This window comes from Glycine max, chromosome 3 (genome assembly GCF_000004515.6).
Source record: "Glycine max cultivar Williams 82 chromosome 3, Glycine_max_v4.0, whole genome shotgun sequence".
Taxonomy (NCBI): domain Eukaryota; kingdom Viridiplantae; phylum Streptophyta; class Magnoliopsida; order Fabales; family Fabaceae; genus Glycine; species Glycine max.
In genome coordinates, this window is record NC_016090.4 from 42,556,337 (window position 1) to 42,579,403 (window position 23,067).

Here is a 23,067-nt window from a genome sequence, read left to right on the forward strand (position 1 = left end):
AAAATATCGTCTCATTAAAATTCTAAGTAGAAAATTTATTTTCTCAAAACTATATCCTTATAGAAAAAAAAACTAATCTATACTATATTTTTTTAGGAGAAAACAGATGAGAGCTACCAAATATTAAAATAATAATATTCATAATACAATGAATTATTTTTATTGAGAGCCATCGTGAAACATATAATTTTTTTTTAAGAGTCAACTAATTTGTCTGCTATAGAATATTGAGTGATGCTAAATTGATTGAACCTTCTATCCTAAGAATTCAGTAGAGCACATCTTATTTTATTTGATTATCAGTTAACACAAACCAGACTACCTTTTCTTCTTTCAATATTTTTTTTTTTGAAAAAAAAAACTGCCTATTGATCAATTTTAAATTTCTCGATCTCAATAAGATTTAAATTTTAATAAAAATCAAATACTTAATACTAAGTCCACTTAAAAATCCATCCAAAGCGTAGCTGAATTTATTTGATTTGATACAAAGACGAAATATGAGATGGTAGAACATTCAATGGGATAAACCACTGAAGTCACCTCATTTTGGATGAAGTTTCGGTACATATCTCAATTCTCACATTCGTCTGTCATAAATTTTGTAGTTTATACGATACAAGCAGTTCCGTTATTAATATTTATTCGGATAAGATGTGCTGCTAGTTTTGTTCATTTTTAAAAATATCCTGAAATTGCGATCCACAATAAAACTCTGAAAGTTAAGTCAATGGGTGCGAGATGGAGAGTCAGCCAAATTGACGAATGACGGATATATCCTTAGATTATAATTTTTCTCCAAAAATTAAAATATATAACTTAAAAAATTAATGTTAAAATGTAATTTTTGTCTCCCTATTTTCTTAAATATGTAATTTTAGTTCTTCTATTTTTAATTGAAACATTTCATCATGCATTTTTAAAAATTTTACGATTTTAATTTCTCATTTTTCAATTAACACATTTTATTTTTCATTTTTAAAAAATTCATAATTTTGATTTTTATAGTCAATTTCAAATGTTAATTTATGTATTATATAAATATTGGCAGACACTTTTTTTAATTATTTAATTACTAATAAGTTTAATTTATTAAATAAAAGTATATAGTCAAGTCTGAAATTAAAAAAAGAAACTAAAATTATAAATTTTTTAAAAAGTGAGGATAAAATATTTTAAAAAAAATAAAAGAATTAAAATTATGAATTTTTAAAAAATAAATATATCAATTAAAAAATAAGAAGACTAAAATTACATATTTTAAAAAAATAAAAAATAAAAAATACATTTTAACCAAAAATTAACTTATTTTATCAGCTTACCACTACCGGAAAAAAAAAAAAAAGGACCTTGCCATTACCTTTTAAGATATGATTGCAATTGTGTAGAAAGTTTTCACGCATGAATTGCACGAACGCATACGTGTCAATAACATGTATATGATTATAATCAACAGAGTTCAAGAAACAATATAATTTGAAAAAAAAACGACGAATCAGTTCCTTGGTATATTATTTTACGAAAACGTTTTCATAACAACTAGCATTTTCCTTAAGATTTTATCAAAAGCCAATCTTCATTTTTCGAATCGGCAAGAATTTAGTTAACCACAACCGTTAAATACAACTTGGATTACTCATAATTTATATTGATAAATCTGATTTAAAATATGTATTCGAAATGTGAACCATCAATATTCAATATTCATCCAATAACTTCAATTCATGAATTCGTGAATGTAAGGATTCATTACCATTCAATTTCGAGGCTTGTTTCGTTTGTCTCATTTGCAGGGAGGACTGGGAACAAATCACAATCGTGAAGATCATGTTAACATGGTTTGTCCCCATTACGTAATAATTCAATTATGCAAAAATTCAATTAAGCCAAGGACAAAAATTGAAGTAAAAAACAAATATAAGAAATTTAAATCGTTATCGTTTCAAATTTCAGTGACCACCATCAGTTTATCAAATTACCAAACACCCCGCGACACCATTACCTTCGGCCATCCTGGCCCACGGCACGGCCACTCAGCATCACTGACAATTCATTTTTTAAAGAGAATAAACTCCAGAAAGTGCACTTTAATTAAATATATACACATATATTATTTAATTAATTAATCAATATCAATAAATAAACTAAAACGAAAAACTTACTCATGAGTGGCTAATTATGTTTGTTTTCTAGTTAAATTATATTCTTATTTTAAAAAAATAGACAAATACTAACCAATACACTTAAAGAATCAAAAATACAAATTGTAAAAAAAAAACATTATTAACTCATCTCATCGTAATTTTCAATAAGTTTTTAAATATTAATTCCTTATCCAATGTCAGATCCTAATCAACAAGACCAAGAAGAATTATAGAAACTGAGATTTCTAGGTTACCAAACAAACATCATTTTTCCACAAATTAAACCATTATCCTCGTTCACATCATCTTATTTTTTTTAATTCAAAGTCAAACATTAAGTTGTAACCCCAGATCAGATGTAGTTAGTGTCTTTCTGCAAGCGGCAACACTAATTAATGATCTAAAATTGAATTTATGTTTTACTGCTGGGCACTGGCATTAGAGGCATTTTCTATATATGTATGTATAAACATGTTCAAGTGGGAAAAGAGAAAGGGAAAAAAAATCGAGCGAAACAAAATGTTTACTATTTCTTTAATTAACAACATATTCCTAACCATTGCTTGTATCATTTACATATGTTCAATTTCTGCTAATTGGCGTTAGCATGGCTATCAGGTGTGAGCGAATTGTTGTAGGGTCCAAAGATTAAACAGATACAGTGATTGAATAAAGCGCAATGACATACTCATTTAACAGCGTCAGGGAAGTCTCTGAGAATCCAAGAGAAGCTTTCTTTTTCAACCCTGCAAATGAGATAGCCCAAGAATTTTTCACAAAAAGAGAATCAAGAAAACAAATAAATAAATATGTAAGTGTAAAGAATTATAGATAAAGAAATGATCAACTAGGACCTGCTGGCTCATGAGTATTTCCACTGCCACATTGAGATCACCATCAGCAGCTGCCAGTGCCACTTCCACCTGCGTCTGAAACCAGCCCAAGACAAAGGCATAAAAAATATAGAACTAAGCTGTAGGTTTCAATCTACATTTGGTGCAGAAGCACCGGAATGATATCTCACCATGCACAGCATCTGAGAAAATAATTTTATGTAGGAGATATTTTATAACAGATATCACTTATCAAAAAACACTTTGACTTGTTCAGCTAGATTTCACTCTCTCTCTCTCACACACACACATCACTCCTCCACAGAAATAATCAAGTTAAAAAATAAATTGATCTTCTTCATGAGACCGATAAGAAATACCAGAGAAGGACCCATAAGGAGATCAAACAACAATAACTTTAGACACTGGATCTGTTTGAATGAGAAAACCATTCTCAGATGAGCAAGCATAATATGCAAGGAGCCAAGGACAAACAGGAAAGTTTTAAAAAGTTTCAAGCCATTTTCAGACCATAGAAAAGATAAGGAAATTGATTTTTACCCTATCAAAGCCCATTGATACAAGTTTTCTAATCCCTTCTTCCGAAACAGCTGCACCCTGCATTTATAGGGGGGGAAATAGTAAATATTAACCATCCATATTAACCAAGAGAAAGTTTCAACTAAGGTATGTATGTAAAGGGACCTGATTCTGTGGAACACCAGCAGCTGCTGTAGCTACATTGTCAACTGAATGCCTAAATTGAATTAGAAAATTAAGTAAACATCATTCATACAGAAACACAAACTTAATAAGTTTAATTTAAGTAAAACAATGATTAGAAAAACAACCTATCTACAACTCAATGAACCCTTCATTAATATTACTAGATTCATGGACAATGGTTATAAAGAATATCGTATATGTATTTCTTATTCTGGAAATGTTATAAGCTTATATGTTTAACATGCATTATGAATATATCTGGGCGTCCAATAATTATGGACATATAAGTTGAATTATTTACATTTTATTATAATTCTTTGGATGTTAATACATATTTATGCTGTTTAAAATAGCTTACAATTAAAATTGTGTTTAAGTATTTTATAACTTAAACTAGATAAATATACTCTCATTCTTATGTTTTTTCAATATTACTTTTGAAGTTATTATACATAATTGCACCAATATGTGTTGCATGAATTAATTCAGGCTAGACAGATCAACTTGACCCCATAAGCTTATTGTTACATGTCAAACAGGGAACCCATTTACAAGCCAAGCTAATATAACTTGTGTTGGGTGGGTACATGTTGAAAATTGTCATTCCTAGAAAGGGGAAAAAACCAAGAATTTATCAGTCTATGCCTAATATTGTAGGTATTATGACAGGTTCAAACTTCAAAAGAAAAGATGATTGTGGTCAGCATATTAAAATTTTATTTCTAAATAGCAACCATCATAAGTTATCAATTATGCTCAAAACAATCTCTCATACCTTCCTTCAGACAACCGTTGAGGATTACTAGGAGTGGATGAATCTAAAGGACTATTGGGACTGCTATCCTCCAAAAGTCTAGCTTGAAGGTTTGAATCTGAATGAAGATGAGAAGCAGTTTGACCTTGAACAGCACCAAGGGTCCTTCCCCTCCCAGGGAACCTACTGTCCTCAGTTGACTGCAAGGTATCGCATAATACAATCAAATGTCAATAGATTGAAGCCTTCATCTCACAAAGAATATAAATATGAATACATGAACAAAACTAATAAACAAATGACTTGTATTAAGGCAGGGATATAATTTGAACTTTAAACTTCTCAATTCAATTTGACATAACCTCAATTTACTGACTAACTGACTACTCAATCAAAACTGCTGTTGTTAACCATCAGGGCATCAATAGATTCAAAGCCAGCTAATAAATGGCTTGAAATGGAAAGATAATGGGCCCATTTGTTACAACTTTTGTAAAAGAATCATTTCCTTTTTAAAAAATAATCACTTTTAGTTTTTTTATCAAATTGTTTTAGCTTTTCAAAACAATCAAAAGCTAAAAGAATCTAAAATCTGATTAAAATTAAAAGATTATTTTACATCATAATCACTTCTTTTTAATTTGTAACAAACTGGCCCAATATATCATTCAACTTGAACAGGGCAAAATCATGTTATGTAACATTTCATATTCCCAATAATGAACTTTCAAAGATAAGAAAGGCACATAATTTTTTTTTCTTATACCAATTGCTGATGCCAAAGCCCTATGGATGATGGATGTATAGATGAATCTAATGGATACAACATAATGTTTTAAAAAAACAAATGAGTTGAAGATAAAAGATTAATTCATATAAAAAAGAATCATCCCAGGTCAAAATACCTGACACTTTTAAATGACTACATGCAAGCACACTCTTTACACTTGCACCTAAATGCACACAAGAAAACTATTCATTGCATTTTTCATATATTGGTGCAAAATAACCAGGGTACTAACTAACAAACTTATATAAAATTAACCCTACAGAATTTGATTAGATTCAAAGATCAGCAGATCACATATAAGAGGTCCATGTACACTTGTCATGAATGAGTATTACACAACAATTTCGTTGCATTTGTTCACATTATGAGAAAAACAAAAATAGTTATCAAACCAGCAAACATGTACAAGACTATTTGAGAGTCCACCAAAAGTACTCATAAGACAAGATGGCACACGTACCTGAGCAGACACTTCCCTTTGAGGCATAAATGATGATAGGTTCCTCCAAACATTTCCAGAAAGTAATCCACTACCCCATGAAAGTATAGATTTGAAAATGTAGATTAGTGAAAACCACAGTATTTAGTATGGTTTCATGTGAAAACCACAGTATTTGGTATTTACCTGGTTGTTGAATTTTGGCTTGTATGTGTAGGAATATAACCCGAAGGATTTCCACCAGTGCAAACAATAAATTTTGGACGTCTCACACATGATGACTGAAAGTCAAGAGAACAAGCATATATACTAGTAAAAGTCCACATAAGATATATATATATATATATATATATATATATATATATATATATATATATATATATATATATATATATATATATATATATATATATATATATATATATATATATATATGCATGTATTTTCATAGAATGAATATCTAGCAGATGCCTTTTTTATTTTTGTTTTTCATTTTAAAATAAAAGAAGTTACCAAGATATAATATAAAAATATTCGTTCACATTCCAGTCAATCACAACTTGTTCAGCACATCAATCCATTTTGTGAATTCATTTAGCCCCCCAAAAAGGGGAGAATTGTTGAAATCAAATACATTAACAACTCCAGTGGTTAATTGAGTCAATATGCAATTAAGAAAAAAAAATTAATTTAAAACTATGCATGTCTGCAGAACAGGGGTTGGGGGGGGTATAGACAGCATTTGATAATACATATTTTATCTGGATTTGACAGTCCCTTGGACATTGAACTTAATATCATGGAACTAGCAATTAAAACTTTTCCCATCTTGGTGCACTACCAAAGCCTATTCCAGAAAGATACTTACAAACCAGGAGGAGGACTCAATGGAAGAATAAAATGATGTCCCAGGTATGAGGAAATTAAACAAGCCATATGTATCTGAAACATTAAGCATAGCATCATCCAAACAAGAGATAATTGCTCAATTTTTTTTGCAAAAATCAAAAATAAAAACAGAGAAGGAAAAAAAGAGTGAAATCTAACATGCAAACCCAGATAAAATGCCACAAAGGTGTCCAAGTAGTGAGACATTTTGCATGAGAAGCTGGAACACTACCAACAAAAAGAATGCATACCTAAACATAATATGTCCAATTATCACAAAAGGGAATTATCAAGATAAAAATCAAGAAATAAGTTCAATAAAAGGTCATACTCACCACTTGGCAGGCACATTAAACAATCCAAACACACTGCAGAATGAATAGAACAAGTTACTAAATTAGTGAACCCTTAATGATTGATGATGATACGTTATGTAACATGGCACATCTATTGAATGTATAGAGCTTTTTTAGTAAAAACCAGTTAAGAAAATCATTGCACGGTGAACTGGTTGGCAAAAGTGTACTAATAAAACAGAATAAATGTGATTGGAGATAACTTTCACAAAACAATCATTAGCATCATTTCTGAAAACAATATTAAACAATGTTACTATTTCAGCATCTTGGACAGCTTCCAAAACATGGTTTCTGCAAAATTATCTTGAAGAAAAAGGTGATTAACATACTAAATTGCATTTTCCCAACAGTGGCAAATTTCCTGCACAACAGTAATATTTATGTAGCTAACCTCCTTGATTGAACTCCACTCAGGCTTGTCTCTATAACAATCATTGAAAATAGAACTCCTGAGAAGCCTATCGCACACTCATTCATGAGGTAATCATATGTAAGTAAAGGATTGTGCGCCACCAGCAGTGCTATGAGAACATGGAATATGGCATTGCTTGTAGCCACCAAAATAATGACATAAAGCAAGCGAACTGAGCCCATGATCCTCTCCAGCTCAGAGCCCAGGGGAACTAAAGCCATCATGTTGAAGACAACATGAAGCAGTGAACCATGGAAAAGAATGGAGGTATAAATCCTGTAAACTGCATGTCAAAAAACAAATGATTCTGAGAGGAGCAATCAGACAACCACAAAACGAAAGCAACTGCTACAAGGAAAACAAGACCAAGAGCACAAGTTTGAACTTTCAACAATATTTAGAAAAGATAGTTCTCAGATATAGCAAGCAGCTTTCAAACCAACTAACCCAGTTAATAGCACCTGCTAGAATCAAATTCAATATACGAATGGGTTTAGTTTTCTGCATTATGATGTTTGCACAAGCTTGTCCAGACACTACATTGATTGAACAGTATAATACAATTCGAAGAAGAAAATAGGAAAAAGCTTAGATACAGTTCCTTGGTTTTTGATGTTGTTTTCCAATCAGAATTGGAGTTTCACTTTAGAAGTCCACATAATATAGATTTGCATTAAAGGATTCTGTAGATTATTGAAATGAAACTCCAATTCTAACTGAAAACAGCACCAATTGCACCTAAAGAACTGTATGCAAGTTTTGTCCAAAGAAATATACCTTGAAACCGTGACACAACCGCAGATGGCAAGAAGCAAACCTCGTAGAAGGAATCATATCCAACCAAAAGACAAATCAAGTAAATGACTCCACAGACAACCACCACTGCAGAAGTGAGAAACGGAATGCTTTCCCACCATTGGCTCATCCTAGTAGGAAACCCGGCCTGAGTCAATTAAGCAATCAAGCACAATTAATCACAATAACATCAATGAAGGAAAATCTCTACCTAACCATTCTATCAAAACACTTAATAGAATCAGCGAATCCCAATATAGAAACATAGCAAACTATAAATTGAGATCTAAAGGTTGTTTCATTTCATTTGACAGACACGAATCGTACAGAACAGAACTGAAAGTGAAACAATGACCGAAATTATCACAGACACTACGGGATCTCGGACCAGAAACGAGGATTCTCAGTTCAGCTACTACGCTGAGTGCTGAGTGAAGTGTGGTGGCATCTAACCTCAAAATTGTGAGAGAAACGAAACGATGGTCGAAGTAAATAGGGAAATGGATCGGAGATTACCTCAGAAACGATGTTTGGTCTCATATTTCTTGCTCTTCGCATGCAACCAAGTTTAACTTCGCAGCTTTGGCTCACTACTCTCTCTGATTAACTAACAGACACGGGGTATTTGATACTTTTTTATAAATTTCAATTCGGATAACCGGTTTTGGATTGGAGTTGCTGATTCGGATTTTGACTCGCGAAAACCGTAGAGCCTACTTCTCTTTTCTTCACTTTGTTGGGGGATGCTGGGTTCGGATTTCACCCTCTTACCAACCTCCAAACAAATCGCAAGGTTTACAATGCGTTTCAACATTGTTATTAGTGTTAGTAAAACAAAATTATGATTTTATTTGAAATTTGACTATTAGACGGAGAATGAGAAAAAGTATATCCATAATTGTTTAATTAGAATATTATTTATTAAAAATTATAAACTTAAATATATTTTTCGTATTACTGCTTAATTTTTTTTCTTTTAGTACCTATAATATTTTTTATAATCGATTTTTATATATGTTGTTAGTGTTGTCAATCAAGTGATGACATGTAAACAGAATGACACATTCCACTATTGTATTATTACCATGTCAAACTTTAATAGACTCTGTCTAATTTTTTTATTGTCGTTGTTAGAGTCAGCTCAATCGATGCTAACTTCAAATTTAAGTTTGTACAAAAGGTAAGTTACAAAATGAAAAGTAGGATAGAGTTGGAAGTGATAAGATTACCGATTGGGGCAATAACAGGCATCGATAGAGGTGACATGGAAGGTGAGGGTGGTGTCAGGGTGGAGGATGTGGAGGAGGGAGAAGTCGAAACCAAAGAATTTGAATGGAAGGAATTTGGCAAAGTAGAAAAGAGGCGTGTGGTACCACGCGGGGTTAAGGTTGCAGGTGTGGTAGGAGTGGATGTGGGTGAGGGCGAGGAGGTTAAGAGTGTTGTGACTTGGTTTGATATGTTGCTTCAAATCCATCAACATTGTTGTTTAAGGAGGGGAAAGACTTGACATAGCAAAGGAGTGAAAGTGTTAAGCACGGACACTGAATTAGTCGATTCTACTAATAATAATAAAAATATCAATTAATTTGTTAAAAATTAACAAGGATTGTGTGACAATAATGATGTGTCACTTTATCTATCGTATAATTATTTAATGGACATATACTAATGATATCATTTTTTAATGAAAAGTCACAATTATCATTTTTTTATAAAATGCTTATCAACATCACTGTACACTGTATTTAATAATTGAAACTACATTTTTTTTACTTGGATTTCTAAATGAAATTAAAAACAAATTGTGAAAACAAGAGAAATATAGGAGGTCCATACCTGTGAAGAATATTTGTTGCAAAAGACATAATATCTTAGTTCCTATCATTTATTGGTATAAAACAATAAAAAGTCTAAACAATATATAATTTGCAATAAGTTAATAAAATGCAACTATTGTTTGATTACTATAAAAAAATGATATTTTGTACGCATTTTTTAATTTATGGCTTTAATTTTATTAAACCTCTTCAATTTCCAAATATATATTGGTTTGGTGTATCAATTTATGTTGAAAAAATGTTTATATATGAATATAAATATAAATTAATGAAATAAAAAAATAATCTCGTGCTTGCATGGACTAAAACCTAATTTTGTACAAAAAAAAAACTTCACATATGAAATGTTTATTTCGGCTCAACCATCATTGTGACTTGGATGTAAGAACATTTAACCAACCATGTGTGCTATGCTAATATATTTACTAGTTAATATTTTACTCTCCTTGACCAATAATTATCAAATTCTATGAAAGTTACTTTTAAAAATAACACAACAAATTAAAAATTTACTTATTTTTTAAATGATTTTACTGAATAATAATTTTAACTAACAAATTCAGGATTTAGTTCTTAGAATTTTTTTTTTATTCTAGTCAAAGTTTAAACAAATACATAAAAAATACTTATTTCATTAAAATATATATTTTTAATTTTTTTAAACAAATATGTCAAAAATCAACTTCATCTTCAAGTAGGTGAAGAGAGGAAGGATATTTTTTTAAATAATGTAGTTTTTTATAAATAAAAAATAATAGTCAATAATTTTATGTCAAGAAAACGCCTTTTATACTATTGATTTATTTGTTTTCGCTGTCTTTTCTGTTTGTCTAAATCATATATTTATTTTAGGCTTCTTTCATTCTTATTTAATTATCTAATTAACATATTTTTTAGCATTATTCGTTTTTTTTCATTTTATTTGATATCCAAACAAAATATAAGATAAAAAAAACATAAAAATAAAAAATGCAACAAATTTAATTTTAATTTAAATGTTTTATATAATTTTTATTTATTTATCATACAAATTAATATACCATCATATATTAATTTTTATTTTTGATTCATGTTAAAGATGGGTTTGGCCCAACGGCCCAAATGTTAAACAGCAAAACCCTAAGCACAAGTATCTGTGTTTTTACTAGAATCCGTAGCCGCCGCTTCTGTTTCTTTGTTCTCTCCTTCTCTTACAGAGCACACGCCGCTTGCAAAACCGGTACGCACAAATTCAACGCTGCGGTTTTCTTGTTCCTTCTTCTTCCTCGATTTTTGTTTGCATCTGAATATATACATTTTTTTGTCTGATTTATGCTTTCGTTTTACGAATCATGACGCAATTACAATCTAATACCGTTGTGTTCATTCGCAGATTCTTGACGCTACTCACGACTTTTGACAGAAGATGGCTTCAAGATTCTGGACTCAGGTGTTTACTAAATTCTCAATTTATGTTTCGATTATTTGCTCCGTTAGGTTAAGCAAGTTATTATGTCGTATCAAAGTCTGCTATTTAATTGTTGTTTACTGAATTGTAGGGTGGAAGTGATTCCGAGGAGGAGGAGAGTGATTATGGTGAGGAAGATGAACACTCGGCGGGTGAACAAGCTCCGAATCAAGACGTGACAAGCAAGTACTTTGTGGACAATGCAAGTGACAGTGATGATTCCGATGGCCAAAAGCGCGTTGTGAGGTCGGCGAAAGATAAGCGATTCGAGGAGATGGTATCCACTGTTGACCAGATGAAGAATGCCATCAAGATCAATGACTGGGTGAGTTTGCAAGAGAGCTTTGACAAGATTAACAAACAGCTTGAGAAGGTCATGCGTGTCACCGAGTCTGAGAAGGTTCCGAATCTGTACATCAAGGCGCTTGTGATGCTGGACGATTTCTTGGTTCAGGCTTTGGCTAATAAGGATGCCAAGAAGAAGATGAGTAGTAGCAATGCCAAGGCCTTGAACTCCATGAAGCAGAAGTTGAAGAAGAATAATAAGCAGTATGAGGAGTTGATTACCAAATGCAGGGAGAATCCTGAGAGTGAGGAGGAAAAGGAAGAGGAGGAGAGCGAGGACGAGTATGAGAGTGATGATATTGAGCCGGAGCAGCTTCCGGAAGCAAAATCTGATTCTGAAGCCTCTCAGTATGACAATGAAAAGCAAGATGCTGGTGATGGTCCTTGGGACCAAAAGCTTAGCAAGAAGGACCGGCTTTTGGATAAACAGTTTATGAAAGACCCTAGTGAGATCACGTGGGACACTGTCAACAAGAAGTTCAAAGAGGTTGTGGCTGCTAGGGGCCGGAAGGGCACTGGCAGATTTGAACAGGTTGAGCAGCTTACTTTCTTAACGAAGGTTGCGAAGACAGCTGCACAGAAGCTGGAAATTCTGTTCAGTGTGGTTTCTGCCCAGTTTGATGTTAATCCAGGGCTCAATGGGCACATGCCCATAAATGTATGGAAAAAATGTGTGCAAAACATGCTTGTCATTCTTGATATTCTAGTGCAGCATCCAAACATAGTGGTTGATGATTCGGTGGAACCAGATGAGAATGAGACTCAGAAAGGGGTTGACTATAATGGGCCGATTCGGGTTTGGGGTAACTTGGTTGCTTTCTTAGAAAGAATTGATGTTGAATTTTTCAAGAGCTTGCAGTGCATAGATCCTCATACCCGGGACTATGTTGAGAGACTCAGGGATGAGCCCTTGTTTCTGGTTCTTGCCCAGAATGTTCAGGAATATCTTGAAAGAGTTGGAAATTTCAAAGCTGCATCTAAGGTGGCCTTGAGGAGGGTTGAGCTCATTTACTACAAACCACAAGAGGTTTATGTTGCAATGAAAAAATTGACTGAGCTGACAGAGGATGGAGATAATGGAGTGGAGGCAAGTGAGGAGAAAGGATTTGAGGAATCAAGAATTCCCACTGCATTTGTTGCTACCCCAGAGGTTGTGGCCCGGAAGCCCACCTTCCCTGAGAATAGCAGGACCATAATGGATGTATTGGTATCATTGATATACAAGTACGGCGATGAGCGAACTAAAGCACGTGCAATGCTCTGTGATATATACCACCATGCTCTTCTTGATGAATTCTCAATTGCCCGTGATCTGCTGCTTATGAGTCATCTGCAAGATAGTGTTCAACATATGGACATTTCAACGCAGATACTTTTTAACAGAGCTATGTCACAGTTGGGTTTATGTGCTTTTCGGGTTGGACTGATTTCTGAAGCCCATGGCTGCCTGTCTGAACTGTACTCTGGTGGGAGGGTGAAAGAGTTACTTGCACAAGGTGTGTCACAAAGTCGCTATCATGAGAAGACTCCAGAACAGGTACTGCCGCCCTCCCTTTTTTACAAATGGCTGTTTTATGATATGGTGGAAGTTTTTTAGGTGCTGATCTTAGAGTTCAATGCATTTATTGTGATGTGACCAAGAGAGTAGGTGAAAGATGTACAAATGCATGTATGTTTGTGCTATTGTGCTTGTACCATTTTGTTTTCAAAATTGAAAAGCGTCTCAAAATACCAAGATCTGCACTCCCAGTCAACAGTTAAGCATTAAGTGTTACATTTTTATTGTTGGGTGAAACTGTATTTTCATATATACATGGATTGCAAGCAACTGATTAGATGCACAGATCACAAACACTCAAGAGGTAAACATTTTCATAAGAAAATGGTTTCATTTCAAGAATGTGTAGCAAAAGTAAAAGAAACTGAAGTAATGTGAACCTGTGATAATAATTTGTTCAACATGATTATACTCAGCTGGATATCCTTTTTTTCTAAAGTTATTATGATACTCAACATGATAGTCTCTGACTTTTCATCTCGTGCCTTTTAATGCTCCAAAGTTATTAGTTATTTTAGTCTTATATGAGTGATCAATGTAGCAGATAAATACAGTTTTTGGGGCATAGTAAAATTTCCAATGTTTTTCTAAATGTTGCATTTGTTTTAAAATTGTGAGAATTACATTTGGCATTGCAGTTAACTACTATTTTCAATTCTCAGGAAAGGTTGGAAAGAAGACGGCAAATGCCTTATCATATGCACATCAATCTTGAGCTCCTGGAGACAGTACATCTTGTATCTGCTATGCTGCTGGAAGTTCCTAATATGGCAGCCAATGTTCATGATGCAAAACGCAAACTCATATCTAAGACTTTCCGTCGCTTGCTTGAGGTGAGTGACAGACAAACATTCACTGGTCCACCAGAAAATGTAAGAGATCATGTTATGGCTGCCACGAGGTTTCTTAGCAAGGGAGACTTCCAGAAGGCTTTTGACATTATTGTGTCTCTTGATGTGTGGAAATTTGTGAGAAATCGAGACACTGTGCTTGAAATGCTTAAGGACAAAATCAAGGAGGAGGCATTGAGGACATACCTCTTTACCTTCTCTTCATCTTATGAATCCTTGAGCCTGGATCAGCTCACAAAATTTTTTGATCTCCCTGTTTCTTGCACTCATAGCATTGTCAGTAGGATGATGATCAATGAGGAGCTTCATGCAAGCTGGGACCAGCCAACTGGGTGCATTCTTTTCCAAGATGTTGAACACTCTAGGCTGCAGGCCTTGGCATTCCAGTTGACAGAGAAATTATCTATCCTTGCAGAGAGTAATGAAAGAGCAACAGAGGCAAGGATAGGTGGTGGTGGATTGGATCTGCCTCTAAGGCGCAGAGATGGCCAGGACTATGCCGCTGCCGCTGCTGGTAGTGGAACAGCCTCGTCAGGTGGTAGATGGCAAGACCTGTCCCTTTCTCAGCCAAGGCAAAGCAGTGGGCGTGCAGGATATGTTGGTGGTGGTGGAAGGCCAATGGCATTAGGCCAAGGGAGTGGCTATTCCAGGGATCGATCGGGACGAGGATCAGGTGCTGGCTATCAGAGTGGACGATATCAGGGGGGTTCAGCATTGAGGGGACCCCATGGCGATGTATCTACACGCATGGTTAGCCTTAAGGGTGTTCGTGCTTAGAGAAGTTCAAAATTATCTTCTGTACGCCAGTTTTGATAATTTGACTAAATGCACTATAGCATTTCTGGTTTTCATTTCTGTAACATTTTACTTCTGGATTTTGTCTAAATTTGCATTGAAATGTATGATCGGAGCTTGTGGATTTTGTCTGGATTTGTTATAATCGGAGCTTGCTTTCATTTTACACCGATTTCCCCCTGGGTTTATTCTGTTTGAATTTGATTAACCATAACAAGACAAGTATTAAAGGTTTATACAAGTTTAGGAGAATGATCAGATAGAGCTAGTACAAAGATGCCATCTTGTCAATTAATCTATTTTACATCAAATGAATGGTTCCTAAATTGTGTATGTTCTGTGATGCATCTGTTGTTGTGTATAGTGATAATATATAGACGTTCGCATTGTAATTTGTCCATAGACCTTGTTCTACTATAACACAGCTTGCAGAATAGCATCAGACTTCAAGCATTGCATAAAAAGTGCATGATGCAAAGCCAACCTATATTTATGTTCGAATTTTTGTGGAAGGGAAACTCAATTATTCACTGAAACAATACTGATTCAACCTAACTAGGAAATATTGGCATATACATCAGCCATGCGATTGTGGTGGTTGGATTGGCAGTCTTTGCTAAGTTTGCGCCAGAATTTCATCCTCGTTTTTGTGGGAACTACCTAATGTGTAATGCTCTAATTTGTTTTGCCAGCCACATATCACCTAAAATTATTTGACTCTTCTCTACACATCTAGCAAAATAACCTTGGACTTATGGTTGTTATTAAGGCTGTTTGAAACTTCGATTTGCTGCCACTTTTATAATCTTTTATTTCTGAATACGACTGACTACATAGACATAAGTTGGCTTCTAAAAGCACGATCTCGTTGATATGCATTCGCTCACATAAGAGACCTTTACGCAAAGTATTATTAAGTTGTATATACAGGCGAACAGATTTCAATATTGCCTTACCTAAAAAATTTAAAACTTGTTACCATCATTGCACTGAAAACTAACTCTCGCATAGTTGTAATAAACTAACAATCAGTTCAAGTACAATTTGAAAACTAGCTAAATTGTAAATTTGTCAATAAAGAAAATTATATTTATGTGTTGATATTATCGCTTTGACCAAAGCACCATTATATGATATATTATCTATGCAATGTGGTGAATCTAGGGTTCCTCCTTCTAAATAGGTTAACTATTAATAGATGCTTTTCTGCAGTGGGACATTATATAAATTTAACCAATGGGAAAATAATAACGCTGCGTGTAAAAGCGGCTCAAATGTGAAAAGATTCAGCTTCATAAAGTGCATAGCTAGGAGTGGAAAAAAAAACTGCACAAGAAAGGATAAGTAACCATGAGAAAGGAAAATATAAGAGCAACCAATGAATGATATTAGAGCTTAAACAAAAAGAAAAATCAGCACACGTTGTCAGTTACAGCAAAATTGAAATCCTTTTCTGCAAGTAAAGAGAGATTCAGCACAAGACCACTATTTGAAGTCCGAATAAAAGTCTTCACTATATTTGCCTGGTGATATTACTATCCACACTATACCCTTTATCATGCAGCTTTATTTGATAAATTTTAAATTAAATTACTCATTTGGTCCCTATAATTTCATGATTCTTACTTTTTTAGTCTCTAAAGTTGTGGTCTTTTTAGTCCCTATAATTTATATTTTAATTCTCTATTAGTCCATGTAGTTTTGAAAATGATCTTTTTAATCCCTATAGTTTACTTTTAGTTCCTGTAATTTGAAAATTATAGAGACTAAAAGAGAATTAAAATGTAAACTATAGGGACTAAAAAGACCACTTTCAAAATATAGGGACTAAAAAGGTAAGAACCATGGAATTATAGGAACCAAATGAGTAATTTAACCTAAATTTTATAATCTGAAGTTTGTATGCTCTTTTTTAAGTCACCATCTTCAACATCTTTGTTCTTGACATTATTCTCTGAACCACCCTCGGTTTTCATTTTTCAATTCTGTATGCTTTGTTCGTTGTCCTTAACTTCAAATTTATTGTCTTCATTATAGTTGCTTTTGATGCTATTCTCTGCACTACCCTCATTTGTGGCACTAACTTTTTCATTTGATAATTTTTCCTTGTGTGTTTGAGTGCTCTCTTCGTTGCCCTTATCTGTGGCACTAACTTCTTCATTTGATAATTTTTCCTTCTGTGTTTGAGTGCTCTCTTCGTTGCCCTTGATTTTTAATTCACTATCTGCATCATCTTTGATCTCATCATTTGGGAGGCCAACTTCAGTTTTATCAGATAAATTTGTCATATTTGAAGTTTGTGCAATCTCTTCAAAGCCTTTATTTTCAAGAGGAACAGATTCCCTATCTTCATTCTTGGTAGTATTCTCTGCATTATTCATATTTACCATGCCACTCAATTCAGCTTTATCTGGTGAATTGACCATATCTGAAGCCTTCATGCTCTTTTCTCTGCCATTCATATCAGTCTCACCACCTTCCCCTTGGCCATTCTTGGTAACAGTCTCTCCATTATTTTTCTCCACAGCACTCACTTTGAAAGGTCCTAGCTTAGCTTCAATATCCTTGACAATGAAGTTTAAAGATCTAACATCCCGAGCCTCTGCTAAACGGCTGCTTGATGATGCCTATCACACAAAACGAAAAATTCAAATACTCATTATAACAAAGAAATAGAGTATCATTTCCCAAATCATAGGCAAAATAAATGGTAACTGATGATGAAAGCCAACAATTTCATGTCTCCATCAATGAATGACTTGAAGACACGAATTAAGCCAATCAACTCCAGGATAAAAATTCATTCCCTCAAACTCTTGGTTGGGATAACATCTTATAACTAGACAATATTACAGAGGCCAAAAGATCCCGTCCACTTTTATTATGTTTATGAAAGGAAAGGCAAGGAGAGCAAATGACCTCAGAAATCTTTAATACCTACAAACACAAAATTAGCCAAATAACCTTTCTGAGCATTGTGCCTTCTCAAGGAGGAATGTCCTTGTGGCAATTGACGGGAAAGTGTTTGGTAGACATATTAGAATAGGACAGAAAGTGGCATGTGAGTTCTATTTTTTATGTCTTTTAAAAATAAAACAAAATGGAGCCACGGACATAGGGTTAAAAAGTAGTACATTTGGATTCTACTAAAAGAGTTGAAACTGGGGAACTGAACCATTCCATTTCATTTTGTTGATATGTCAAATGCTATCAAAGTATTTTATTAAACAATCCAATAAAAAGTCAGGTCTTCAAATCAAATTAAGATAATGCCTTGAATATATCAGCTCTAGCTCCTTCCTGATGCCTATCCACTGCTCCTAATGATTCATACATAATGACAATACAACAACAAAAACCTTATCCTACTAGGTAGATCAGATCAGTCTTTCTAATGACAATGTTATGGGCATTAGATTGTCAACATGCTGCAAATGACAATGCTATGACAAATTAAAATATAACTTTTAAACTCATGGTCCAACATATCACTAAGTTGAATTATTAAAACTAACACAATCATGTTATCACCAATATTAATGCTGTTGTATGGGGGTGATCAACAGGTAATGCAAAAACCTATTGCTTAATTTGAAACAAATAATGAAAGAGATGAATATCCATATTTCTCTACAATTTCCTCTTAGTAGTGGAAGCAAATTTCATTAGAACGTGAAAAACAAATGTCTAAAACAACATCAACATGATTTTTTTTTTAAAAAAAAAAGTGAGATGTTTCATTATATCAATTAAATTGTGTTGGGAAAAAATCCTTTAACATTAATTAGGTGGTGCCACTACCCAATTTGGCCGTGGAAATAGCCACAACTCACAGCCAAGGCTAAAATTTAGAAAAAATTACACTGTCTCTCCTATATTTCGGACTTATTACACTCACATCTTCTCCGTTAGAATGCATTTTTTTTGCCTCCCCTGAGTGAACACCGTTAACCAACGGTGTTAATTTTGAGTGAAATGTCAAAAGAATCCTTCTCACTTAACCCCTTCACAGAGTCACACCCTAATCCCTAATCTCACTTCTTCCACCACCAGAGGCACCATCCCCACCAAAACCAAACACTGTCGGCGGCTGAACCAGACTGCTTCGATCCGTCGCAGAGCACCATCGTTAACGGTCCTTCTTGTCGTCGTCTCCGCCACTCACATGCATGCCATCAATGCCTCGGCACCTAGCCCAACCTCTCCTTCCTCCATTATCTCTTCGTCCTTCGCCGTCAGTTTTCTCACCGTTGTCATTGCTCTTGTCTTTGAATCTTCTCTCAGGATCTGAACATGGGTGTAGTTTGCTTTGGCATTGGGTAGAACGACATCAAAATTTTGATTCAAAAAATAAATTATTGCTTGTTTAGTTGCCTGGAGGAGATCTTGAATGAATTTTTTTAATGAAATTTTTGAAGTTGCCAGTATTCTAAGGAAGAAGATGAGGACATTTTGGACCAAAAATTTCATTAAAACACATGTGCATGACACATGACGTCTTGGGGTTAACAGAACTAACAGGGGGTGTTTGTGTATTTGCAACAATAAGGGAGGCTTGTGTAGAAATCCAATGGATGCTAGTGTAATAAGTCCTAAACACAAGGGAGGTGAATGTAATTTGCTCTAAAATTTATTAGCATGTATGTAAATTACATGGATGATTGAAAATGGAAGGCCTCAGCATTGAAAATTTCAGGATCTCTGAATAAATAACAAAAAGGAAAATGTATGTGGACAAAAGGAATAGGGGGCACACTTTCAATACTTTTCCCATTGATAAACTCTTCATTTTATCTAATGACAATGATTCCCTTCCATTATACCCTCAATCATAAATGACACAAAATTCCCCTATTGTATTATACCCTCAATACAACAAACTTTGCTTACTAGATGGGATCAGCTACATGGATCAAATGATGCTTGAGTCTTCTATCATGAATCATGTCCTTAGATAAACCAGTGATCTCTAAATCCTTCTTACTGGTTTTTTATTTATTCTAAGGTCCTTCCTAATGGTTTCACCTATAGTTTTTCTCGGTTTCCCTCTACCTCTAGCAATAGGGCTACCCGAATAGTTAAAAAATATATTTTTTTTTTTAACTTTGTGAAATCAGAGTTCAGAATTTTTTCTAACAAAAAGTTGTGTTTATACTTTAAACTTTCAATTATGGACAAAAAATACTGAATTTCACTGACAAAGTTTTAGGCTCTTTTAGCTATATAAAAAAGTGTTTATTGTTTACACAGACTGACCTGTACAATTTGCTCCACTCGTCGTTTAAGATCATCCCCATATGCTTTCTTGTAGATGCCTTTAAGCAAGTGCCACAAGTGAGAATTAACGTCATCTAAACAATGTTTTTCAATCATACATTGTGCAACAGCTGACCTACAACCCACAACATAAAAAGGACACTTTACAAGCTTCATTGGACAAACAGTTATACAATGCCTGTCCATCTCACGTCTCATAATGCTATCAGAACACTTCTGTTCACATGCAATTATCTTGAAAGCACAAGTTGAGTCGTGATTCTTCAAATGAGCTGCGCAAAATCTGGAATTGCATCCCTCATTTTCGCAGATCATAGTTCTAAAGTTGCAGTTATCAACATGATTGGCAAGTTCTTCCGCAGAATTAAAACTCATGTTGCAATGATATGAGTTTTCAAAGTCAACATTCTTGAGCAAAGTTTCTGCAATTATTTCTCTCCTGTCAAGTGTCCAAAACCCATTCATTTCCATCTCTTGAACAAAATCATCTATTTTGTCCTCCCTCTTTTCACTCAGCAGCCATCCTGAAACTCGGCTAAACAGATTCCTCTTTGAACTCACAAAGTCATCAACCAAATTAGAAATGATATCAAAAGGATGGTCCGATACTTCACCATCTGGACTACCTTCCAAGATAACAGACTCAGCAACAAATGATTCACTTCTTTGGGTAACATACTCTATCATTTCCTTCCTCAAATCAACAGCCACTGAACCCGGAGTCTTGAAGAGATCTCCTGATGTGTTATCAACACAAGCACTGGCTAGACCTGGAAGGAACATTTGAGCCAGCTTGTGAACTACTTCTGTGTCACAAAGATCACAATGCAACAAGGGACCTCCCTGTTTCTCATCTTCAAGCTTCTCAGGCCCAAGGTCCACATCAATGGTAGGCATGTCCATGCTTGATAATATCTAGACATAACAAGTTTGAGGATAAATCATCGCTATATACTCTTTGATATCCTTGAAAACACTTTTAATTTTCTTCAAATTCATTGTTCTATTACAATCTGGTAAGTGACTACGATTAAACAAGAAAAAGATTTCAGCATCTAATGCACAATATTGGAGACATATTTCAGATATCATCATTCATTACCATCAATTACAAAATCAATTGTCAAAGATGAAATTACAGTGTTTCACAAGGACAACCAACAACATAAGTTTTCACAGCCTAATTTATCAAAATGCATCCCAATTGAGTTGAGTCTCTATGATCACACAACCCATTAAAGTTTCATATACAAGTTTTGGATTTTTGAAAAAAAATTGCAGAAAGATCAAAACTTACCGACATGGGGTGTTGAGATCTAAAATGTTGGGTTCTGAAAAAATATCGCTTGTGATTGAGAGTTTAATTTTGTAGGAAAAATCGGTTTTTTAGGCGGCGAAACGCCACAAGCTCCTTCCTTTCCATTTAATGCCAACTATTCTTTTTAACCGTACAATTTTACTTTTACTATTCTTCTCAGTTCCGTAAAATTAGAAATTTAGTTGCTCTTACATACCCTCCAAAGATCGTACCAATGGATTGGTTTCTACCTAGCAAGGGGTGTGAGGATTTCATCACAAATAAGATATGATTGTTAAGCAAGTAGTATTACTTTATTAATTTTTTATTTATCAAATTTCTTTTAAATAATTTTTTTATTAACAGTATTTAATAAATACTTTTATGCTTGAAAGTGAAATCAAATAATATTAAAACATAATTCCATGTTTATAAAAATATTTAAGATTTGAAAATAAAATCTTAAACCATGAAAATGAAAGATTTTTTTGTGAGAAAGATTGATTGCCTCTTATTTAAATTATGACTCTCTATAATTAAAATAAAGTAAATAATATGTAAGATAATAATAAATAAAATTCTATATGGTGTATTCCCATAAAATATATGGTAACAACATTCGGTAATTATTGGGCGTAAACAGAAAATGTAAATCATTTCGATTCGTTTAGCTCAACTTATTTTGATTCACATTTAAATAGATACATGACTAAATTAACTCACTTATTATATAATGTTTGTGTAAGCCTAAATTCATAAACTAGCCCACAAGTCTAGTGTCAAAAAAATATTAAAAATTGAAAAAAATGTAATTATTTTAGTTTCCTCTAGATTTTTGAGGTTGCATGCCCAAAGCAATGCATGTGTGTAATTTGCCTATGTATAATTTGAATAACATATAGAGGTTCTTAAAAGATATTCTCATCATTTTTTTTAATTATAAGATATGATGAGATGAAAGTAAGATATAAGTCATAATCTAGATATGATGTATGGTATGATATATGATAGCATAAAGATAAGTATTATAATATACGATAAAGGTGAGTAAACAAAAAATATAATTCACTCGGGTATAATGCTAAAATGATGGTTCATATTTGGGATAGGTCGACCAGATGACAGATTATAAGATGGATTGACCAAATGAAGACCAGAAGAGTTTGCATTAGAGAAAATAGTTGTGTCTAGATTCATCTTGATTGAGTTTGGTTGTGGTTTTTGTCATGTTGAATTTTTTGGGCTTCCTTCTTATGTGGAGTAAATACCCAAATGAAAATATTCATTTTGTGATTAGTAAGAGGGAGACTTATTTGTGAGGAAAAAACGGTTATAAAACGTTGAGAGAAAAAGTATAGAAAAAATCATTGTGATTTTTACACACCCACCAGAAAGCATTTTTCAAATTGCAATTACAGATTGATTCACAGTTCGATCAGACTGATTTTTTGACAATAGATTCTACGCACGTCATATTTTAAATTGTCCAGTTGTCAAAACAATATTTGGAGAAGAAGAT

At 33.6% G+C, this 23,067-nt stretch overlaps 3 protein-coding genes across 4 annotated transcripts; 1 reads left to right on the top strand and 2 right to left on the bottom strand.

Annotated features, from left to right (window-relative positions):
* Positions 1 to 2,649: 2,649 nt before the first annotated feature.
* LOC100805745 (rhomboid-like protein 15) lies at positions 2,650 to 9,616 on the bottom strand. Its single transcript, XM_003521464.5, has 13 exons — positions 8,657 to 9,616; positions 8,123 to 8,288; positions 7,325 to 7,628; positions 6,910 to 6,942; positions 6,734 to 6,825; positions 6,555 to 6,628; positions 5,873 to 5,967; positions 5,708 to 5,777; positions 4,479 to 4,657; positions 3,683 to 3,734; positions 3,539 to 3,595; positions 2,999 to 3,073; positions 2,650 to 2,890 (listed from the first exon to the last, which is right to left on the bottom strand). The coding sequence occupies exons 1-13, from the start codon at positions 8,696 to 8,698 to the stop codon at positions 2,885 to 2,887; spliced, it is 1,245 nt and encodes a 414-aa protein (XP_003521512.1). The 5' UTR covers positions 8,699 to 9,616; the 3' UTR covers positions 2,650 to 2,884.
* A 1,453-nt stretch (positions 9,617 to 11,069) lies between these two features.
* LOC100805203 (eukaryotic translation initiation factor 3 subunit C) lies at positions 11,070 to 15,140 on the top strand. The gene is made up of 4 exons (XM_003521463.5): positions 11,070 to 11,197; positions 11,351 to 11,407; positions 11,517 to 13,307; positions 13,991 to 15,140. The coding sequence occupies exons 2-4, from the start codon at positions 11,384 to 11,386 to the stop codon at positions 14,954 to 14,956; spliced, it is 2,781 nt and encodes a 926-aa protein (XP_003521511.1). The 5' UTR covers positions 11,070 to 11,197; positions 11,351 to 11,383; the 3' UTR covers positions 14,957 to 15,140.
* A 1,200-nt stretch (positions 15,141 to 16,340) lies between these two features.
* On the bottom strand, positions 16,341 to 21,752 carry LOC100819268 (uncharacterized). Of its 2 annotated transcripts, none has more exons than XM_014773932.3 (3): positions 21,549 to 21,752; positions 20,231 to 21,275; positions 16,341 to 17,601 (listed from the first exon to the last, which is right to left on the bottom strand). In XM_014773932.3, exons 2-3 carry the CDS (start codon positions 21,152 to 21,154, stop codon positions 16,954 to 16,956), a joined length of 1,572 nt encoding a protein of 523 aa, XP_014629418.1. In that variant the 5' UTR covers positions 21,155 to 21,275; positions 21,549 to 21,752; the 3' UTR covers positions 16,341 to 16,953. The 2 variants fall into 2 exon arrangements, with proteins under 2 accessions (XP_014629418.1, XP_006577111.1); XM_006577048.4 differs by having other exon boundaries at positions 20,231 to 21,166; positions 21,549 to 21,750.
* Between the last annotated feature and the right edge of the window lie 1,315 nt (positions 21,753 to 23,067).